General features: G+C 35.9%; 2 protein-coding genes across 4 annotated transcripts in view; one reads left to right on the forward strand and one right to left on the reverse strand.

Moving 5' to 3' along the window:
- Positions 1–17,575, reverse strand: part of Spred (Sprouty-related protein with EVH-1 domain) — a 76,948-nt gene extending 59,373 nt beyond the window's left edge. The window contains exon 1 of the mRNA XM_074176785.1: positions 17,409–17,575. Coding sequence (XP_074032886.1) covers positions 17,409–17,428 — 20 coding nt within the window. The 5' untranslated portion in view covers positions 17,429–17,575. The remainder of the gene's footprint in view (positions 1–17,408) is intronic.
- Positions 6,696–20,105, forward strand: LOC111504694 (tubulin polyglutamylase complex subunit 2). Of its 3 annotated transcripts, none has more exons than XM_074176788.1 (2): positions 6,696–6,788; positions 19,218–20,105. In XM_074176788.1, the coding sequence occupies exon 2, from the start codon at positions 19,222–19,224 to the stop codon at positions 20,077–20,079; it is 858 nt and encodes a 285-aa protein (XP_074032889.1). In that variant the 5' UTR covers positions 6,696–6,788; positions 19,218–19,221; the 3' UTR covers positions 20,080–20,105. The 3 variants fall into 3 exon arrangements, with proteins under 3 accessions (XP_074032889.1, XP_023015139.2, XP_023015136.2); XM_023159371.2 differs by lacking the exon at positions 6,696–6,788 and adding an exon at positions 17,726–17,836; XM_023159368.2 differs by lacking the exon at positions 6,696–6,788 and adding an exon at positions 19,007–19,162.
- The last annotated feature ends 67 nt before the right edge of the window (positions 20,106–20,172 follow it).

Here is a 20,172-nt window from a genome sequence, read left to right on the forward strand (position 1 = left end):
CGAAGTAACGCAATCAAATATATGGCGGAGTCGCTAGGATTTTAACGCATAGGCTTAAAAGTCCCGGGCCTAAGAATGAAAACGCGTTTTTTTTGTTCAAAATTGGCTTTATTCATAGACGTAACCTCCATCAAGAGGCACAACATTATTCCAGCCCCGATCCACCATTTCAATACCACTTTTTTTTTTAAATAAATGAAAATTTTATTGAAACAACGATAAAAATAAAATAAAAACAACAATAAAAATTAATTGTCGCTCCGGGGCGACTTCATTGATTCCAGTGGCGCATTTGCTTTTTCAGCTGCAGGAAAACCCGGAAAAACCTGCAGCATCACATCATTTGAAGATCTTGATCTGCCAATGTCCTCTCTCTTATAAAACAAAATGTAGGGTGTCTCCAGAGGCTCCAATAAGTTCAATACATCGCCAGAACACTTCGTGACACGACTATCGTCAAACTTAAACCAGTCCGTTTCTTCTTTGGCCAAGGCGTAATAATGACCAAATTCAACGCCACAACCACAGTGAACAATGACTGCATGAATATTATAATAGTGATCTGCTAGGTTGAAATGTTCATCTATTTCGAACCTTCCAAAGAGTTTCTTGCTTCCGTTAGAGGTTGAGTCTTGTTTGAAAATCATCAGTATTATTATTAGATTGACTGGTGCCTCAGCTATACTTGTTTCCTTATAACAGTCAGTTAGTTTGGCGTATGTTTGACAATACAGTCGATCATTATCTGTTAAAAATTCTATTTTCAGATGATTTAACAATAAGCTTTGCACGGACTGGTTATTAGTCATATTAGGAAAAGCTAGATGAAGTTCCAGAAATTCATTGTAAAATGATTTATCTTTTGACTCAAAATGGGACTCAGTTCCAGCAATAACCATTTGATTCGAGCAACATTTTATTACATTATATTCTTGTTCTTCATTTTCTCAAATTGTAATTTTGTAGTTATGAGGACATTACTTTATACTTAGTTAGCCCTGTAAATGGTTTTTAACTGTTGGGTAATGAATGCTATTATTATTATTGTTGTTATTATTATTAAACAAGAAGTTTTGGTAAATTATATTTTTTCTTATAATTTACAATAGAACATTATTCTTCTTTTTGTTATTTCGCTGGATGTGAGAAGTAAAATACTTTATACATTTACTGTTATAATAATGATAAGAATAATAATGATAATTCAACAAAAAAATATATAACATATATGAGGTGAATATTACTTACTGGAGTGCGTCATAAATGTATGAGGTGTATATAAATAAATAACTGAAAGTGTAGAACTTCACTTATGTAGTTAGAGAATAAACAAGTATTGCACTAAGGCTAAGACAGCACTAAGTAATATTCGATTATTGTTGATTATTGTGCTTTTACAAAATACAATGTATTTTCTAGTGTTCAACCAAGAGAATTCGATTGTTTGAAATTGGTTGACAATGTTTCATGATGAATTTTACTTGTTCGGACTTCCATTGTCTAAAATGATCCGAAATATATCTCCGAAGTCGTCACCCAAATACGATTGTGGATACTAACAATCGAAACGTCGTGAAATAACTTGATTTGACATCTTTTTTGATTAATTTTTCAATTAGTTATATTTCTTTTTTAATTTTTTGCTTTTTTATTTATTTTTATATTTCGTTTTACAATCGAAACGTCGTGAAATAACTTGATTTGGCATCTTTTTTAATTAATTTTTCAATTATTTATATTTCTTTTTTAATTTTTTGCTTTTTTCATTTATTTTTATATTTCTTTTTACAATCGAAACGTCGTGAAATAACTTGATTTGAAATATTTTTCAACTAAGTTTTTCTTTATATTTCTTTTTACAATCGAAACATCGTGAAAAATCTTTTTAATTAATTTTTTCAATTATTTATACTTCTTTTTTAATTTTTTGCTTTTTTTATTTTTTCTTTATATTTCTTTTTACAGTCTAAACGTCGTGAAATAACTTGATTTGAAATCTTTTTCAATTTATTTTTTCAAATATTTATATTTCTTTTTTGATTTTTTATTTATGTTTTTATTTATATTTCTTTTTACTCCGTGGGCATTTTCATCTTTCATCTTGATTATTTTATTCATTTTATTGAATTTTCAACTCACGTATTTGTACTTATGATGCACTGTTTGGAACCTTTGGTGTAGTAATGAATATTACTGGAGTTTTTTTTTCTCCAACACCAAATCGTTATTTTCAACACCTCGACACGTGTTTCGATCACCAAGTGATCATCTTCAAAGAAGAAGATTTTAATCTTCCTCTTTGTTTATTTTTTTTTTTATTTTAATCTTCCTCTTTGAAGATGATCACTTGGTGATCGAAACACGTGTCGAGGTGTTAAAAATAACTATTTGGTGTTGGAGAAAAAACTCCAGTAATATTCACGTATTTGTAATGAAGAATCGACGAATCACTATTAGAAAAGTCGCTGTGGATGTCGGCTATATTGCTATATTGTCCACTTACGGTTCTGTAATACAAATGTGTTCATATATGTATGTATATATGTGTATATATAGGCACTATCGTTTTGTTAATATATATCACATTCTTTTTCAACAACGTCCATATCGATTTTAACATATTTTTATATATTATTACTAGTACGCGTATTTTATAATTGTGATTTTATACTTAATTGTCAATTTAGTTATATTTTTGGATGATTTTATATTAAAATAATATTGCTAGTTTGTTAGTAGACAAAGGCAATAACAATGCTATGTGCAACATTGAATTGTAGGCTGCTAATTTATGACTGTCTGGATGGCAAAAATCTCTTGGGCACCTCAAACTTGAGGGTGCCTAGAAGATGACAGTACTACCAACTGTCGAAAGCGCTCGCAGATAATTAATAGAAGATATAAAGCTTCAAATCCTTTTTGTAGAATTTAATATTGAAAAATTATATACAGTGAAATACATTTTAACATTTGTTGTTGCAATTCAATAAAGCACATTTTGAATTTTCGAAACTTCATCATATGTAATAATTTTTAAAAATTGGTAATCCCAGCCAAGCATTAAAATATAGTTCTCATATTGATTCATTTCTATTGTACTGACACTTATTTAGTGGCATAAATGCGAGCGAAGCCGAGTGTAAAAGCTAGTATAATAAGTATAATAATGAGAAAACTAAATTACATAACCTCGGGACACCCTGTACAAAAGAAATTCTCGAGTCCAACGGACGATCCCCTTGAACTCGATTCCCACCGAATCAAAACAATGTACTGATAATAGTGATAATCCTCCGTAATAAACTGGTAACATGTCGATAGATCTTTACGTTCTCACGCGATCCTTCTGGCTGCAGATAATCGCGATCGTCGGCAAAGAGATAAACTATGAAAACACTCGAAATGAGAAGTAAACGAGCCGTTTCCGTTGCAGGAGACATCTCGATCTAGATAGCCAATTTACGTTTTCCTTCTTATTTAACTGGATCCGTCTAGAGTTGACTGGAAGTTGACGTAATCGTTCGTTGAAAAATTTGATGAAAACGTCGGTTTCGTTCCCAGAATATAACCGACAAAATTACTGTTCTCGATGAACGATACGAGCAAAATTGATGAAAGTACAGGGTGTCCCAGACTTTTGATCGCGAGCTATACCTTCAAAATAGATTTTTTTACAGGTTTACAATTTTATATTAAATTTCTCGTATTAGTCCAGTCATCTTAGTTGGTTTACCTCGGAATTTGAGATACCCAGCAATAAACTTGTATTTTGACATCGTAAAAGTTGTCTCAAAACCTACATATGGTAGCCGTTTTGGCGGGAGTTGGCCATTTTTCGCTTTGGAGTAGCCATTCCGTTGAAGGTCTCACGCTGTTGATGTCAACATATCTCAACCAGACTCCGCATACATGTTGAAGCCAGAAGCCGCTTACGTGTTGTCCAACAACGTATTCAGCCAAGCTAGCGTAGAATTACGCAACATATGGAAACCCATCATCAAGCGAAAAATGGCTACATATGGTAGGGTATACGCCACTGTCAAAATATAAAGTAAAAGGTCACAAAAATCGACTTTTTGCACATTTTTTGCAAATATCGTGTTTCCTATGGGTTTTTCGCTATTTGTGTTCCATATCAATATTGCAGCTTTTGTTTCAACATTTTTCTTACACGTTGAAGAGAACGGAGAGCGCGCGTTTGGAGCATCATTTGTTTTCGAGATAGAGGGCGGAGAGCATCATTTGTTTTGGAGACAGACGGCGGAGAGAGCGCGGTTAGAGAATCATTTGTTTTCGAGATAGAGGGCGGGGAGTGCGCGGTTAGAGCATCATTTGTTTTCGAGGTAGAGGGCGGAGAGCGCGCAGTTAGAGAATCATTTGTTTTCGAGATATAGGGCGGACAGCGCTCGGGTAGAGCATCATTTGTTTTCTAGATAGAGAGATAGAGGGCAGAGAGCATCATTTGTTTTGGAGACAGACGGCGGAGAGAGCGCGGTTAGAGCATCATTTGTTTTCGAGATAGATGGCGGAGAGCAACATTTGTTTTGGAGACAGACGGCGGAGAGAGCGCGGTTAGAGCATCATTTGTTTTCGAGATAGAGAGATAGATGGCGGAGAGCATCATTTGTTTTGGAGACAGACGGTGGAGAGAGCGCGGTTAGAGCATCATTTGTTTTCGAGATAGTGGGCGGAGAGCGCGCGGTTAGAGCATCATTTGTTTTCGAGATAGATAGCGGAGAGCATTATTTGTTTTGGAGACAGGCGGCGGAGAGAGCGCGGTTAGAGCATCATTTGTTTTCGAGATAGAGAGATAGAGGGCAGAGAGCATCATTTGTTTTGGAGACAGACGGCGAAGAGAGCGCGGCTAGAGCATCATTTGTTTTCGAGATAGAGGGCGGAGAGCGCGCGGTTAGAGCATCATTTGTTTTCGAGATAGATGGCGGAGAGCATTATTTGTTTTGGAGACAGGCGGCGGAGAGAGCGCGGTTAGAGCATCATTTGTTTTCGAGATAGAGGGCGAGGAGCGCGCGGTTAGAGCATTATTTGTTTTCGAGAGCGGAGAGCGAGCGGTTAGAGCATCATTTGTTTTCGAGATAGAGGGCGGAGAGCGCGCGGTTATAGCATCATTTATTTTCGAGATAGATGGCGGAGAGCATCATTTGTTTTGGAGACAGACGGTGGAGAGAGCGCGGTTAGAGCATCATTTGTTTTCAAGATAGAGGGCGGAGAGCGAGCGGTTAGAGCATCATTTGTTTTCGACATAGAGGACGGAGAGCGCGCGGTTAAAACATAATTTGCTTTTGAGATAAAAAATGGAAATCATCATTTATTTTGGAGACAGAGGGCGGATAGCGCGCGGTTAGAGCATTGTTTGTTTTCGAAATAGAGGGCGGAGAGTACGCGGTTAGAGCATCATTTGTTTTCCAGATAGAGGGCGGAGAGCGCACGGTTAGAACATCATTTATTTTCGAGATATAGGGCGGACAGCGCTCGGGTAGAGCATCATTTGTTTTGGAGACAGACGGCGGAGAGAGTGCATTTAGAGCATCATTTGTTTTCGAGATAGAGAGCGCAGTGCATCATTTGTTTTCGAGATAGAGAGCGCAGTGCATCATTTGTTTTGGAGACAGAGGGCGGAGACTCGCGGTTAGAGCATCATTTGTTTTCGAGATAGAGGGCGAAGAGCATCATTTGTTTTGGAAACAAAGGGCGGAAAGCTTGCGGTTAGAGCATCATTGAAGGTCAACCGGTAGTCCGGGTTAAATACACGCCATAGTTTATCAATACTGGGAAATATTTGAATTCATATTTAATAACAGTTATCACCAAATTTATAAAAGAGCTTCTAGTGTTTACATGTAGTCTACTCAAAGGTGATGTCACAAGAGACGCCATAATACTTCATGTCTGCTGAACGTTTAGAAATAATGGATAGAACTTTTTCCTTTCTTTGACGACTAAAGATTATATTTGTTTGTTTATTGTGGAATGCAAAATACATTCTTTTTACAATCTTGATTAACACTTTTTCACAACCGAAAGTGTAACATATTCACTTTGTTATATTGACTAATTTTTCTAACTTTCCTTTTTTTAAACAGTTAAATTTTGTATGAATCTGTAACTCTAATATCAGAAGCTTTAAGATGCTATCAAGTTCAAATTTGAGACAAAACTTCATTTTATCATTGTTAATGGAACTTGATTTTTTTAAGAGAAATCAAATCAAATAACTATGAATGTTTTCATGAACGGTTATCGTGTCAAGAGTAGATCTGTCTCTTCCGGTCTTTTTCTATATGAATATCACACATAATGCTTAAGGAATAAAAATAACTGCGCTCTGAGAGGTTCTTGATTTAAAACAATAATGAAAAAATCAAAAGCAAAGCTAAATACAACTGGATTATTTCAAATTATTCCACTACGGTTCGATTTTGCCAAATTTCATCTCAGATGATTGAACAACTCATCGAACGCCCCCCGTAACGCGTGATCCCCGGAATCGGTGGCGACCGATAAACCGCAACCTCTGATGCAGAGATGCATCGAAGAAGGCCGGCCAGCCTTGAGATTGCCCTGTTATTATTATAAATAAACGTTTCACTAGCGCAGGAAGTTGTAAACTGTTCAAAACAGGAAACCCCATCTGATTAAGTCAACAATTAATGATTTTTTTTCGCCGATGCTTCGTCGTCGGCGTACCGCGTAAACGATGATTCTTTCGCCGGTTCGGGTGATATCATTTCGTCGGAGTGTGGCGATTGTTTAGTCTGGTTTGACGGAAGGTACGAAGATATAGATTCATCTTTTTTTTAAGGTGACTCCGTGAATATATGTCACTCGATCAACAAGTAGCATGTAACGATTAGGAAGCGACAATTATCAATTATCAGTTGAACATCTCACTTTCCACTCACTTTCCAATGGACACGTTTATACTTGTGATTCACTGTTTGGGAGGCAGGTTTGCTGTCCTTGTTCATCTTGCACTGCCTGAACCACTGTGCATGCTGTTTTTGGGGTATGCATTAGCTTGGGGTGTGGGGATGCCAGCTTGCACGTAATAATAGGGGAGCCCAAGCGGGATTTACTAAAGCGCGGCAGAATAATATACAGGGGGATACCTTGTACCCAGTTAAGTCTCCACCAAATATGAGCCCCGTATATATGGCCGCCTGTGAGGGATAAAGGATCAGATTAGTAAAAAAAAATTGATCATCAAAAATTCTCGAGCGCGTCAGATTAAGGTAGGGTGAGTTAATTACCTGCTAAAAAGTGTATATTCCAGTAATCTGACGATTTGAGAGTGGCGTAAAGAAAGGAGAGGGCAGCAACGTTGAAAAAAAATAACGTCAATTCGACATTCTCGAGCGTAGCTGATTTTTTTTATTTTGAAGGAAATAATTCAAGGATAACGAAAAATATATAATCTGACGATTTCCGCAAGCCGAAATAACAACAATTCGTCGAAAAAGTTTAATGCGTGCAGCTGTGCGATACCTCCATTTCCTTCTCCCAGTTGCTATTCCTCTATTTTTCATTCACTTTTTCTCTATATATAACTCTCTCACTCCGTCCCCACTCTGAATTCTGTTGCCATGACGCCATCACAACTGATCACAGAGACTCGTACGTGATGAAGATTAATTAATCAATTAATTGATGGATGGATGTAGTCGTTACTACGTGGTAGGAAATCGTAATGAAGAAAAGAGAAATGTCCTTATAGGACGAAACTGCAGTAACGTTAGTTACAAAAAAAAGTGGTAAAAACATGGAAAGTTTCATTTCTCTTTTCTTCATTAATTAATCAATTGATTATGAAAAATTTAATTTTTTTTAGCATTTTTTAAAAATTATTTTCTTATGAACAGTATTCTACTTAAAAAACATACACTTATTTATTTGCATGCTACTTCCTGTGCTTTTCAATTAATTAAGTTCAGTGAATTGAAAAAATTAAAAAAAATTGTTTTTGTCAGATTAAGCGAATCCCTCTAGTTAATCGTCAGATTATGAGACAGCACGTCTAAAACATAGAGATGAACCATATATATCTTAATCTGACGCGCTTGAGTATTTCAAAATGGCGAATTTTTTTGCACATTATAATAATGGCCGCGAGTTTGCGTCAGATCGAAATCGTCAGATTATTAAACGAGAGCTTTTTTTTGTTGCACTTAACACCCCCTTAGAAAATCTGACGCGCTCGATTGAAATTTTTTTCTTTTCACTTTTAACCCTTACGTACAACCACCCACATCATGCAAACGATCAGATTAACATACCAACATTATTAAAAATACGTAGGACATTGATGCTATCAATATCTGACGCGCTCGAGTATGTTCATGCAACAGTATTTTTTTAGATAGTTAAACATCTATAGCCGCTTCCCCAACCGATGAAAAGGTATATATTATATAACATTTTTTTCTTCTTATCATTTAAGCTTTGCAACCTAATATGTCTCAATGGCGCTCGAGTAAATCCCCATTTTGCATCATGGGCTCTCTTGCTAGAAAGAAGGATAATTCAATATTTTTTACAATGAAAAATGGCCCTGTATATTAATACTGGCTGAACCTCGTAGAACGCCACTCCTGATATTTCATAATTTGGAGTTGGAGTTGTTCTCTTTCATTTTCACGAGTTGCTGAGAGGTTTGACTCGAACCAATTGTAGCTTACATCTCTAAATCCATAACACTAAAGCTTTTGAAGCAGTACCCCGTGATTGACGCAGTCAGAGGCTTTCGACAAATCGCAGAACACTGCCCCAACAGCTGAGCCGTCATTCATCCCTAGATATACCTTTTCCAAAAAGTGGAAAATGGCATCAGTTGTGTTTTTTTCGGGCTGGAATCGAAACTGGGCCTTATTCAAGATTTTCTGATTGATTCGGCCGTTACTTGATGAAGATCCATAGTAATTTCACAAACTACACTTAAACGATTTGATCTCCACTAACTTTATTGAAAATAATCATAACATGTTTCGCTAAAACATTAGCTTTTTCAAATGATTAATCATTTGAAAAAGCTAATGTTTTAGCGAAACATGTTATGATTATTTTCAATAAAGTTAGTGGAGATCAAATCGTTTAAGTGTAGTTTGTGAAACTTATTCAAGATGTTTTGGTCTTGCAAAAACTGCAGCGTCCTTTTTTTGACAAGTCTTTCTGTGACTTTAGAAAGAACCGATTAAAGAAATTGGGCGGAAGTTAGACGGATCTTCACTGTTTCAACCTTTGTCGATTAGAATGATAACTGTTGATTTTGGGCATGATGGAAATACCAGTACTCCTTTTATTTTTTAACACATGGATCAATAAGTCCCGAGACTAACAATGAAAACAACATTTTTTTTTACAAAATTTTTTTTTTATTCATCAACATAATCTCCTTTTAGGGTGATACAATGGTTCCAACGCTTTTCCAATTTTTCAATACCATGTTTATAAAAAAATGTATCTTTCGCTTCAAAATAAGTTTCAATTTCAGCGATGACCTCCTCATTTGAGCCAAATCTTTTTCCCTGGAGCATTTTTTTAAGATCAGCAAAGAGCCAGTAGTCACTGGGGGCTAAATCTGGTGAGTATGGGGGGTGGGGAAGCAGACTAAAGCCCAATTCGTTTAATTTTGCCATTGTTTTCATCGACCTGTGGCAAGGTGCATTGTCTTGGTGAAAAAGGATTTTTTTTCTCTGCATGTGCGGTCGTTTTTTTGCGATTTCCTCCTTCAAACGTACCAGTAAGTCAGTATAATAATCACTGTTGATCGATTTACCTTTTTCGAGGTAGTCAATGAAAATCACGCCATGCGCATCCCAAAAAACTGACGCCATCACTTTGCCAGCTGACTGCTGCGTTTTCGGACGTTTCGGACGGCTTTCGCCAGCTGTGCGCCACTCAGATGACTGCCGCTTTGACTCTGGAGTGTAGTGATGTATCCATGTTTCGTCCATGGTCACGTAACGACGCAAGAAATCTTTTTTGTTGCGAGTAAATAGCGATAAACAGCTTTCTGAATCATCGACTCGTTGCTGTTTTTGTTCCATCGAAAGCAATCGCGGCACCCACTTAAAAAAAACCTTTTTCATGCTCAATTTTTCATGAAGGATAGTAAATACACTTCCATATGATATCTGTGTCATCTCAGCAATCTCACGAAGCTTCACTTTACGATCTTTCATTACAATTTTTGTCACTTCACTCACATTTTCCGGTGTAACAGCTTCCACAGGTCTACCCGAGCGTTCTGCGTCATTTGTGTCGGTACGACCACGTTTAAACTCGGCAAACCACCGACAAATCGTTGCTTTTGATGGACAAGAGTCCGGGTAACATTTTTCAATCCATTCTTTCGCTTGCACGGTGTTTTTACCCATTAAAAAACAATGTTTTATCAGAACACGATACTCGGTTTTTTCCATTTTTTAAACAAACTACAAAACGACTTTACTCTAACCTCGATAACTCAGCTGTTTCTGGTCCGATCAACTTAAAATTTCGACACGTTTCAAGCAAAGGTTAGTACTCTAGAAAGACGTGGTTACTGGTTTACTAAGAGCGCCATCTCTGGGTTAGTCTCGGGACTTATTGATCCATGTAGTATTTCACAAGGTTTCAGTCACAAGTATGTCTGGCATATAACACATTGGATCTAACCCTGTTGTATTTGAGATCAATGACAGACGTTTTCGTGTGTTACGACGTCCCAGTGAATGATTTGCTCAATGTAACTCTTCACAAACCACAATATTTGGTGGAGGCTCCGTTATGGTATGGGGTGGTATTTCTTTGACCGCACTACGGACCTCGTGGTCATACACAATGGGTCCATTACAGCTGAAAGGTACATAATGGAGATCTTGGAGCAATATCGTCCAAAATTTCTTACAAATGGAAAACATCGCCAAACCCCATGTTGTTTAAATAATGGGAAGTTACCTCAAAGAGGTTGAAATCAACACCATGGAATGGCCGCTTTCAGTCTTCAAAAGGTACACAAGACGCCAGATAATCTGCGGCGGCCATGTTTTGTGACCTAACCATGTGTAGACCACATGCTACTTCTTAGCAAGCTGGAAGTTTACGGATTTAGAGGATCGGCATTACTTTGGTTTGAGACGTACCTTTCTGATCGGCGGCAGAATGTTCTATTAGTTGGAATTTCATCAGAGGAACGTTTCATTGGCAGTGAGGTTCTACAAGGTTCCGTTTTGGAACCGGTGTTGTTTCTCATTTATGTCAATGATTTGGTCCATGTTGACATAAGTGGTAAATTCACATGTTTCGCTGACGACACCACTATCCTCTGGCATAGCAATACCGCCTCCAACTCACTTGATCAAATCATCGTCGACATAAGAAGGGTTAAAGAGTGGTGTGATTTCAATCTTTTATCATTCAACATCGATAAAACAAATTTTTAGGGCTCTTCATTGATAAAAATCTAAAATTTGATTCCCATGTCGACTACTTATGTAAAAGACTAGCAGCAGGATGTCATGCAGTGAGAGTTGTTGCAAGAGAGTTAGACACTACTATCACAAGATCAGTTTATTTTGCACAAATTGAGTCCTATTTACGTTATGGAATTTGTTTCTCTATCGAGTGATTGGCATGTAGCTTTGTGTAAACAGATATTGAAACCAACACGAAATGGCTATCAATGTTCATTATGTAGCATTATATATTTACATTTACCTAATATTCATGAATTCATGTACTTATATTTGTATCTGTTCAGCTGGACTTAATATTGTTCTGTCCATATACTCTGCTCTTGTCTCTAAGCATTATTTTATAGTTTATATTTGTTAATTGTCACGTATACATGTTTTACTTGACTAGACTCTGCCAATAAAATGTTCATATCTTGGTTATCTGGGATCTGTATTTGACTGAATGATTGACATTATTGCTTAATCTATTCGTGGGCAGATGGCGCTGTACGTAACCTCCTTGATATAATTCGAACTCACTTTATATGTATTTCTTCTTTTGAAAAAAGTATTTGTTATTAACACGCGGAATCGGAAAATACCAATAGTCTTTTTTCTAAACAGAATACGGCTGATTGATCCCAAAGTTTAGATAAAATAAATATAGTTTTAAGAGACTCAAAAACACGCTTTTATAGCATACGAAACTAAGAAATGAAAAATAAATATAGTTTAAAAAACTAAAAAACACCTTTAAATGAACATCGAACTAAAAAGTTAAAAATATTTTTTTAAATAAGCTTAAATAAATAACGAATGAAAAATACTAGTAGGTATTATTGTGAAAAAAACGTAGGCGCTTTGTGCCAAATATACAAATGTTACCCGTAAATTACGGGTGTGAAGTTATCCACATCTCAGTACACTGAGAAAAAAATATCGCATTATTTTTTCATTTACCGACTCTGCATACCTACCATTTTTCAATATGATACGCTAATTAACTGAATTAGTAAAAAAAACAGAACCGTCCTAGTTTATTAAACTGTCTGAAGGGGTGAAAATAGGGTGGAAATATTTAAAAAAATCGTAACATAAAAAATCGACTTTGTACACCTACAAAATTGAGATATGTTATTCCTAATGATCTACTCGACAGAAAAAACTTCACGTCATAGATTTCCAGGCCGTCTGAGGGGGTGAAAATGGGGTGAAAAATTGAAAAAATTGTATCTTCGAAAATTGAATGTGTGGACCTACAAGTTTGAGATATGTTATTACTGACACCCGATTTGACTGAAAAAATTTCACGTTATAGTTTTCCAGGCTATTTGAGGGGGTGAAAATGTGGTGGAAACTTGAAAAAACCATATATTTAAAAATTGAGTTTGTACACCTACAAGATTGAGCTATGTTATTCCTGACACCCGATTTGACGAGAAAAACTTCACGTTATAGTTTTCCAGGCCGTCTGAGGGGGTGAAAATGGGGTGGAAACTTGAAAAAATCATATATTTAAAAATTGAGTTTGTACACCTACAAGATTGTTACAATTGTTATGATTAATAAATAGTATAAAATATTTTCAAAAACATGCTTTTACCCTAACTCTAATCTTCTTCTTTGCTTTGGTTTTATGGTTTATGAAAATCAAGAGGCTGATATGTTTCTTTGAGGCTATTTATCACTACAGTTTAATCAGATATGTATTCATATAGAGCATCTGAAAGATACTGATTTTGCAGCGTTGTCAGATTGTTTCCGAAGTATCTAGTCCTACATACATTACACTAACATTTATGAATTCATTACATTAAACAACTAATATGGTGCAAAAGTTTCCGGTCTTCTCAGAACTGAAAAACTCTTGACACGTTGTTTTTATTTTATTTTATTTTTTTATTGTTTTATCAGGAGAATCTCAATCTTGTAGGTGTTCAAATTCAATTTTCAAATATATGATTTTTTGAAATTTCTACCCCCTCATACGGCCTGGTAAACGTGAAACATACCTCAAACTTTTACCCATTCAATTTTCGAAGATACGATTTTTTCAATTTTTCACCCCATTTTTAACCCCTCAGACGGCCTGGAAATCAATGACGTGAAGTTTTTTCTGTCGAGTAGTTCATCAGGAATAACATATCTCAATTTTGTAGGTGTACAAAGTCGATTTTTCATGTTACGATTTTTTTAAATATTTCCACCCTATTTTCACCCCTTCAGACAGTTTAATAAACTAGGACGGTTCAGTTTAAACTTCCCACCCCATTTTAACCCCCTCAGAAGGCCTGGAAAACTATAACGTGGAGTTTTTCTCGTCAAATCGGGTGTCAGTAATAACATCTCTTAATTTTGTAGGTGTACAAACTCAATTTTTGAATATATTATTTTTTCAAGTTTCCACCCCATTTTCACCCCCTCAGACGGTCTGGAAAACTATAACGTGAAATTTTTCTCATCAAATAGGGTTTCAGTAATCACATCTCTTAATCTTGTAGGTGTACAAACTCAATTTTTGAATATATGATTTTTTCAAATTTCCACCCCATTTCCACCCCCTCAAACGGCCTGGAAAACTATAACGTGAAATTTTTTCAGTCAAATAGATCATCAGGAATAACATATCTCAATTTTGTAGGTGTAAAAAGTCGATTTTTCATGCTGAGACATTTTTTGATTTTTTCACCCCATTTTCACCCCCTCAGACAGTTTAATAAACTAGGACGGCTCTGTTTTTTTACTAATTCAGTCAATAAGCGTATCATATTGAAAAATGGTAGGTGTGCAGAGTCGGTAAATGAAAAAATAAAAATGCGATATTTTTTTCTCAGTGTACTTTGTGGATGTGGATAACTTCACACCGGTAATGAAATTGATTCATTAAAGTGGTGCGCTAATTTCTTGAAGAACTGTACATTATAATAGAAAATTAAATTTGAAGTGAAATTCATCTTGCTATGATGGATATTTCAAAAGATAATTTCGGAAATAGTGAAATCTGATTTTGCAAGTAAATTGGTGAGAACCTCGATCTTTTTTCATTGTTCATTGATGAACAGCGTGATGCATGTGAACGGTGTCATCGACGTACGAGTGTTGGTCAATCATTTACTCAACCAGTGGACTCAAATTTATCCAATCTCCATAAAGTTAGCAAGGCAACTTGCAGTAAAATTATTGAAATATACTTTTTTAATCGTTGAATAATTGTCGAGAATTTGTCGTGAAAGGAAAATAATTGTCGCGCATCTTCTTTCTTTTATAAGGGGTAGCCCTGCTAACTTGACATAAAGTTAGCAGGGTCACCCTTGTACAGGTCTCAATAATACTCAAATATCGGAATTTTTGCTATTAATATTTGTCGAGTAATTGTCGTAACGCACTATAGATTAGACTTCTAGGGATTTCTACTGGGGAGGATGTGGTAACTACATATCAAGTTAGCAGAGCCACCTATTTAAAAAAAAGTTGAAGAGCAACAATTGTTTTTCTTTCATAAACAATTGTCGAAAGAGATACAATTGGTCAATAGGTTGCTAATTGCAAAAAATAATCGACATGAATATAGGATTACAAAAATTGATGAAACATAAAAATGTATCGATAATTTTTACGTAGGTACATTACAAATTCATTTTAGCACTTTTCACTGTTGATTCTTTTGAAAAATATACGAAGAAATCAAATACGCCCGTTGCGGTGTTGCCATATGGTTCAAAATATCCATACAGTACAAGGTATGACTCGAAAAACGCAATATTTTACAAAAAAATACGTTTCAGGAAATTTTTTGATATGGACTGGGTCACGACAATTATTCGACAAATACTAGTAATGAAAGTTTTAATAATTCCGTTATATTAAAAATTTTACTACAGGTGCTGTGCTAACTTTATATCAAGTTAGCAGGGCTACCCCTTATAAAAAAAAGGAGATGCGCGACAATTATTTTTCTTTCACGATAAATTCTCGACAATTATTCGACAATTGAAAAAGTATACTTCAATAATTTTACTGCAAGTTGCCTTGCTAACTTTATGGAGGTATTTATCCACCACATTGCGATTATGACGGCCGTAAAATAAGCGAAGTGTGCGAACAGAACCCCCATTTTGTTAAAACAATTTCATAAATCCCTGTTAGAATATCAAGACATTCACATATCAATATTCTTGGAATGTTTCTATGTTCTAGCGAACGCTTCTATGAATGTTCTTGTACTATTTGGGTATGTCTTTTACTGGCATTTTTTATTCAATATTCCATAATTTCTTTAAAATTAGTACTTTCAATTTGTAATCTCTGAACAGAAACATTTAATATTTCTTGGGATAATGAAAACGATTATGTTTATTTGATTGGAAGCAAGGTCGGATTTAATAAAACAATATAACAGTTAACTGATCGATGAAGATTCTAAAATGATATGTCAGAAATTATGAAGCTCTACGACTACATGCAGTAGTTTCAATTTTGAGTATTGATATATCCCAAAACAAACAAGTGATATAAAACCAGATTAATCAATATTTCGCTTTGTTTTTTAGGATTTAATTTTTCATTAATTATATTTGTGAAATTCAGCAAAAATAAATATAGAACGACGTTAGATTTGAAGGTTTTTTTCGAACATCATATAGCTGAGCCCATTGTTGCTATTTCAGAAATGGTAGGACTTACAAAGTTGATTGAATAAGACAAAAGTTGCCCATTTGGGAAACAATGAAAATGGTTTTTCAGATCGCGATTAACAACAGCGTTTCGGAGATATTCGCAAAAAACCGATCAAAAAAACCAAAATTGTCACATTTTGTTCGTTAAAACTACCGTCTTTAATAATATGAAAATGAAAGAGAGTAACTATTTGCGCTGTTTCATGTTTGTCATAATCTGGTATGAACTAATTTGTAATGTGACGTTTCGTTCCTTGAATTGCATCATCATTCTCTTCAATATTGACATCTACTACTATTTCATCAATTTTATTAGCCTCTATGGTAAAAAATTCAGCCATGTATCACAACACATGAATTTTTGGACGTTTCTTTTCGGAAAAACACCATCAGAGTTTCGTCATACTATTCTCCATGAGAGATGTCTCAAAAAATTAGAAACCAATATTCTTAATATTTAGAAGTCAAAGATACAAAACAACTCAAAAGTCTTGAAAATTTGTGGGTATATTTTATACGTTTTTCCGAATCTGTTTTAGTTTTGTTTATATTCACATGTCTTAAATATATTTCTTAAATTTCAGTTAACCCAGCTAACTGAATTTGTCCTTACTCTCTGTACACCCTGTATACACAAATCCCAATTTCATCGTGAGGCACAATGTAAACATTCATCGATTGAAAATAAAGTGACCTCGAGAATATGAACAAAATGATTTTCCTTACAACAACTGAAGCAGTATTTTAAACAAACTGTGTGAAAACCCCGGTGTTATTTATCAACCGATTTCTAGGAAGTCGACCCCTCGTACTGGTCCCAGGTCAACAATGAAAACAATTGTTGTAAACCTGCCACCGACCAGATGTGGAGATGGCCTTAACGTAAAACATCGAGCAGAGACCCAGCCTACTTGTTCAGGTAACAAGTCCTGCGATCGGTAAACTCCAATTCATTCACGAGCAGTTTTATGTTTTATGCCGAGCGTAGGCGAGACAGTCAACTATTATAAACATTCGATTTGAACTTGAAACGCGTTGATTGAGAATAAACCGAGAATCATGAATGGAACCATTGATTAGCGGCCAATGAATGATCATCCACTTCTGACAGATAAGGCGGCTGGAAAAACGAATGCTGCCGCTCTGGCCTACTAATTACGGATTATTAAGCGGCAATTAGAGGGATTTCCTGTGTCCGAAACGGACGGAAAACTGGGATGAATATCATGGCCGACTGTCAACCCCGACCCGGGGGTGTTTCTTAGGGGTAGATCGTACTCACTCTTCAGACGTGTCGGTCATGGTTCGTCCTTGGGAATATCCTACTGCTCAGAGTCCATTTGTTTGACCACCACATTTTTGCACAACATCAAATCCAACTTATCAACACGGGAAACACCATTGAACTAAAATACTGTTAGTCTGACATCTAGGACGAAAGTGCGCGTGCGCGGGCCAGCGCGCCGACTTGTTGGGTGTCCAGTTTGAATTTGCCCGCTTCTCGATTTATTGATTCATTCTTGGACTAATTCTTTGCCGAGTATCGAAATAACAAATTTCGTTGAGATCTTTTTGATTCGATTGAAGAATACTAGCGAAATGTATTCGGATTTTGTTTTCTAGTTCCTGTTGCCAGGCCAACGGGCTTGCTTAGCGTACCAATCGAGAGTAGTAACAAAATTCACTGTGGTTTATTTTGCGATTGAAAGTGTGAGTAATCAAAACAAAAATTATTAAGCAGATATTTTGGGAGAGGATAAAACTAACAATCAGAGACTTTGTGTACTTTCGTTCTCTCTTTGAAAACCGTCACTGTTTATAACTTAAACTACAAATTTCTTTTTTGCTACTTGGAATGTTTTTAAAAATACAATAATACTCAATGAAAAGATAAAAGCTGTACCACATTTCTATTTCAATTCATTGTGCAAATCATGAATGATTTCAAAGCCGCGATTATGATAAATGTTTCAACAAATTATCGGATGTTCATATATGCATTCAAAATAGAAAATATAATCAGTGTTATCACTTCATTAATTACTTTTTATGGAGTTCTGTTTATCCTGTCCTCTCCAACAATACCAAAGTTGCGTGCTCGATAAAAATTTTGAGATAATACATAACCTATAAGTAATAAGGCGTGAGAGTGAAATGTCGACAAAATGGCGCATGGTTGTTTATTGTTGTTATTAATTTATAGTTACATGAAGAAGATACATTTTTGAAGTGATGTGTTTGAGAGATAGATCGGAACTTTTGCATTTTTTTATTAGAAAGGCATATTTGAATTGAACAAAAATTTTCATTGTTAACCAGGGGATATAGTTTTCATGAAAATGCACGAGTACTTCGAGATATTCATTTCTTGAAGACGGTATTCTCTAGATCACAACTCAATTTGGGTTTTAATCATATTTTTCCACCTATTGAACAGTTCTACTTTCTTTAAAAATGAAAACGTAATATAATCTTGATTAATCTTGAATAAATTCCATTATCCTCAATAATAATCAGATTCCTATTGTTTGAAAAGGTGTTCGAAACCAATAAAAAAACATAATTAATAGAAACAGAAATCTCGTGGGGTCGAAACAGCGCTACCTGGTGTTGGTTTACAACTTCATCTACCTACTAATATTAGCTTACCAAAATACGGGGCTAATGACAACAGTAGTCAATGCCGTTGACAGCGAAAAAAAATTGGAACACAGATCGCTACAAATCAAACACAGATTTAGGTTCTAGCTAACGGGATGTACCTCAATAAACCATGGATTGGGTGACGTAACTGTTACAATTTAAAATTTATTGATATAGTTCAGAGAAATATACCCAATATTATATTAGTAATCAATGATCTGTCATGACAACGTATATACACTGGAATTTGATTCGCCTGTTATTTATAACAGAAGTATTGTCTTCAAGACAGGAATAAAAAATATCTTCAAAGTGTCATAAATAAATAACAAATTTGCTTTGTCAATATCTTTATCAGTTTCATTAACAATGTTTTGAGAAATGAATAATGAAGTAAGAACATGCCAGTTATCTTCCTCACCTACTTTACGAAATCGTTATTTTGCAGAGCAATGGGATTCGTCGTTGACAAAGTTTCCGAAGACTCTTTTTACGAAAACCTGCTCCTGGGCCTGTCGAAAGTTCTGGAAAAAAATCCCTGCATTTCGAATCTGTCCCTCAAACGCCTTTCCGGCGTCAGGCAAATCGAAATACGTTCCTGGGAGCATAACAACGGGATCATCCTACCAGAAGACCTTAGAGCCTTTTATTTTTCCACAAACGGATTTTCGTACACGTACGACTTTTCTTACGACTATTCCACGGGAGACCAACGCCTAATCCGGCAAGGAAAAATAGAAGTTAACCCACTAGAAGAGCTCGTGAGAACATACGGCTATGAGACGAAGAACCTTGCTCAAGTGGAACAAATCGGGAAAAAGTACAAACTAACTCTGTCGCGCGACAGCAAAGTCTTCGAGCTTTGCACTGTGGACGACCACGCCAAAGTAGTCTTAGTGTATACGACTTCCTACTCCATCCCGAGCATCTGGCTCTATACCGCTTCCATGTCTTTTAGCTTTCTAGCGGAGGACTTCACCATCTACTTCCGGATGTGCATCGCCCACTTAGGCATTCCTTGCTGGCAATACATTGTTTCCAAGGACGGTTTGCCCGAGTGGACGAAAGAGATGTTTCTGCTGATCGCCCCTGGTGTGCTTAGCGAAGATCGGAACCTGATTGAAGTTCCGAAGTTTAATCTAGACGACGTTAATAAGATCGATGTTAATATCTTCACGTCGAATAGTTCAGTCAACGAACGCAGTGCAGCACTGCAGGGGGTACAACAAAACAAAGTCAAGGAGAAAAAAGTGAAAGGCGCGCCGAAAAGGCATGTTAGTGCAAAACCGGGCAAAAAAGTAGGGATGTGAACGTAATAAAGTTGGGTGAATATTAAGGATTTTCTTTTTGAGGCCCTAATGCCCGTATTTTCCGTATATCATGCAAAACTAAACCCTACTAAA

This window comes from Leptinotarsa decemlineata, unplaced genomic scaffold, assembly GCF_025532065.1.
Source record: "Leptinotarsa decemlineata unplaced genomic scaffold, Ldec_3_MD MMD2_tig00002082_RagTag_RagTag, whole genome shotgun sequence".
NCBI classification, from domain to species: domain Eukaryota; kingdom Metazoa; phylum Arthropoda; class Insecta; order Coleoptera; family Chrysomelidae; genus Leptinotarsa; species Leptinotarsa decemlineata.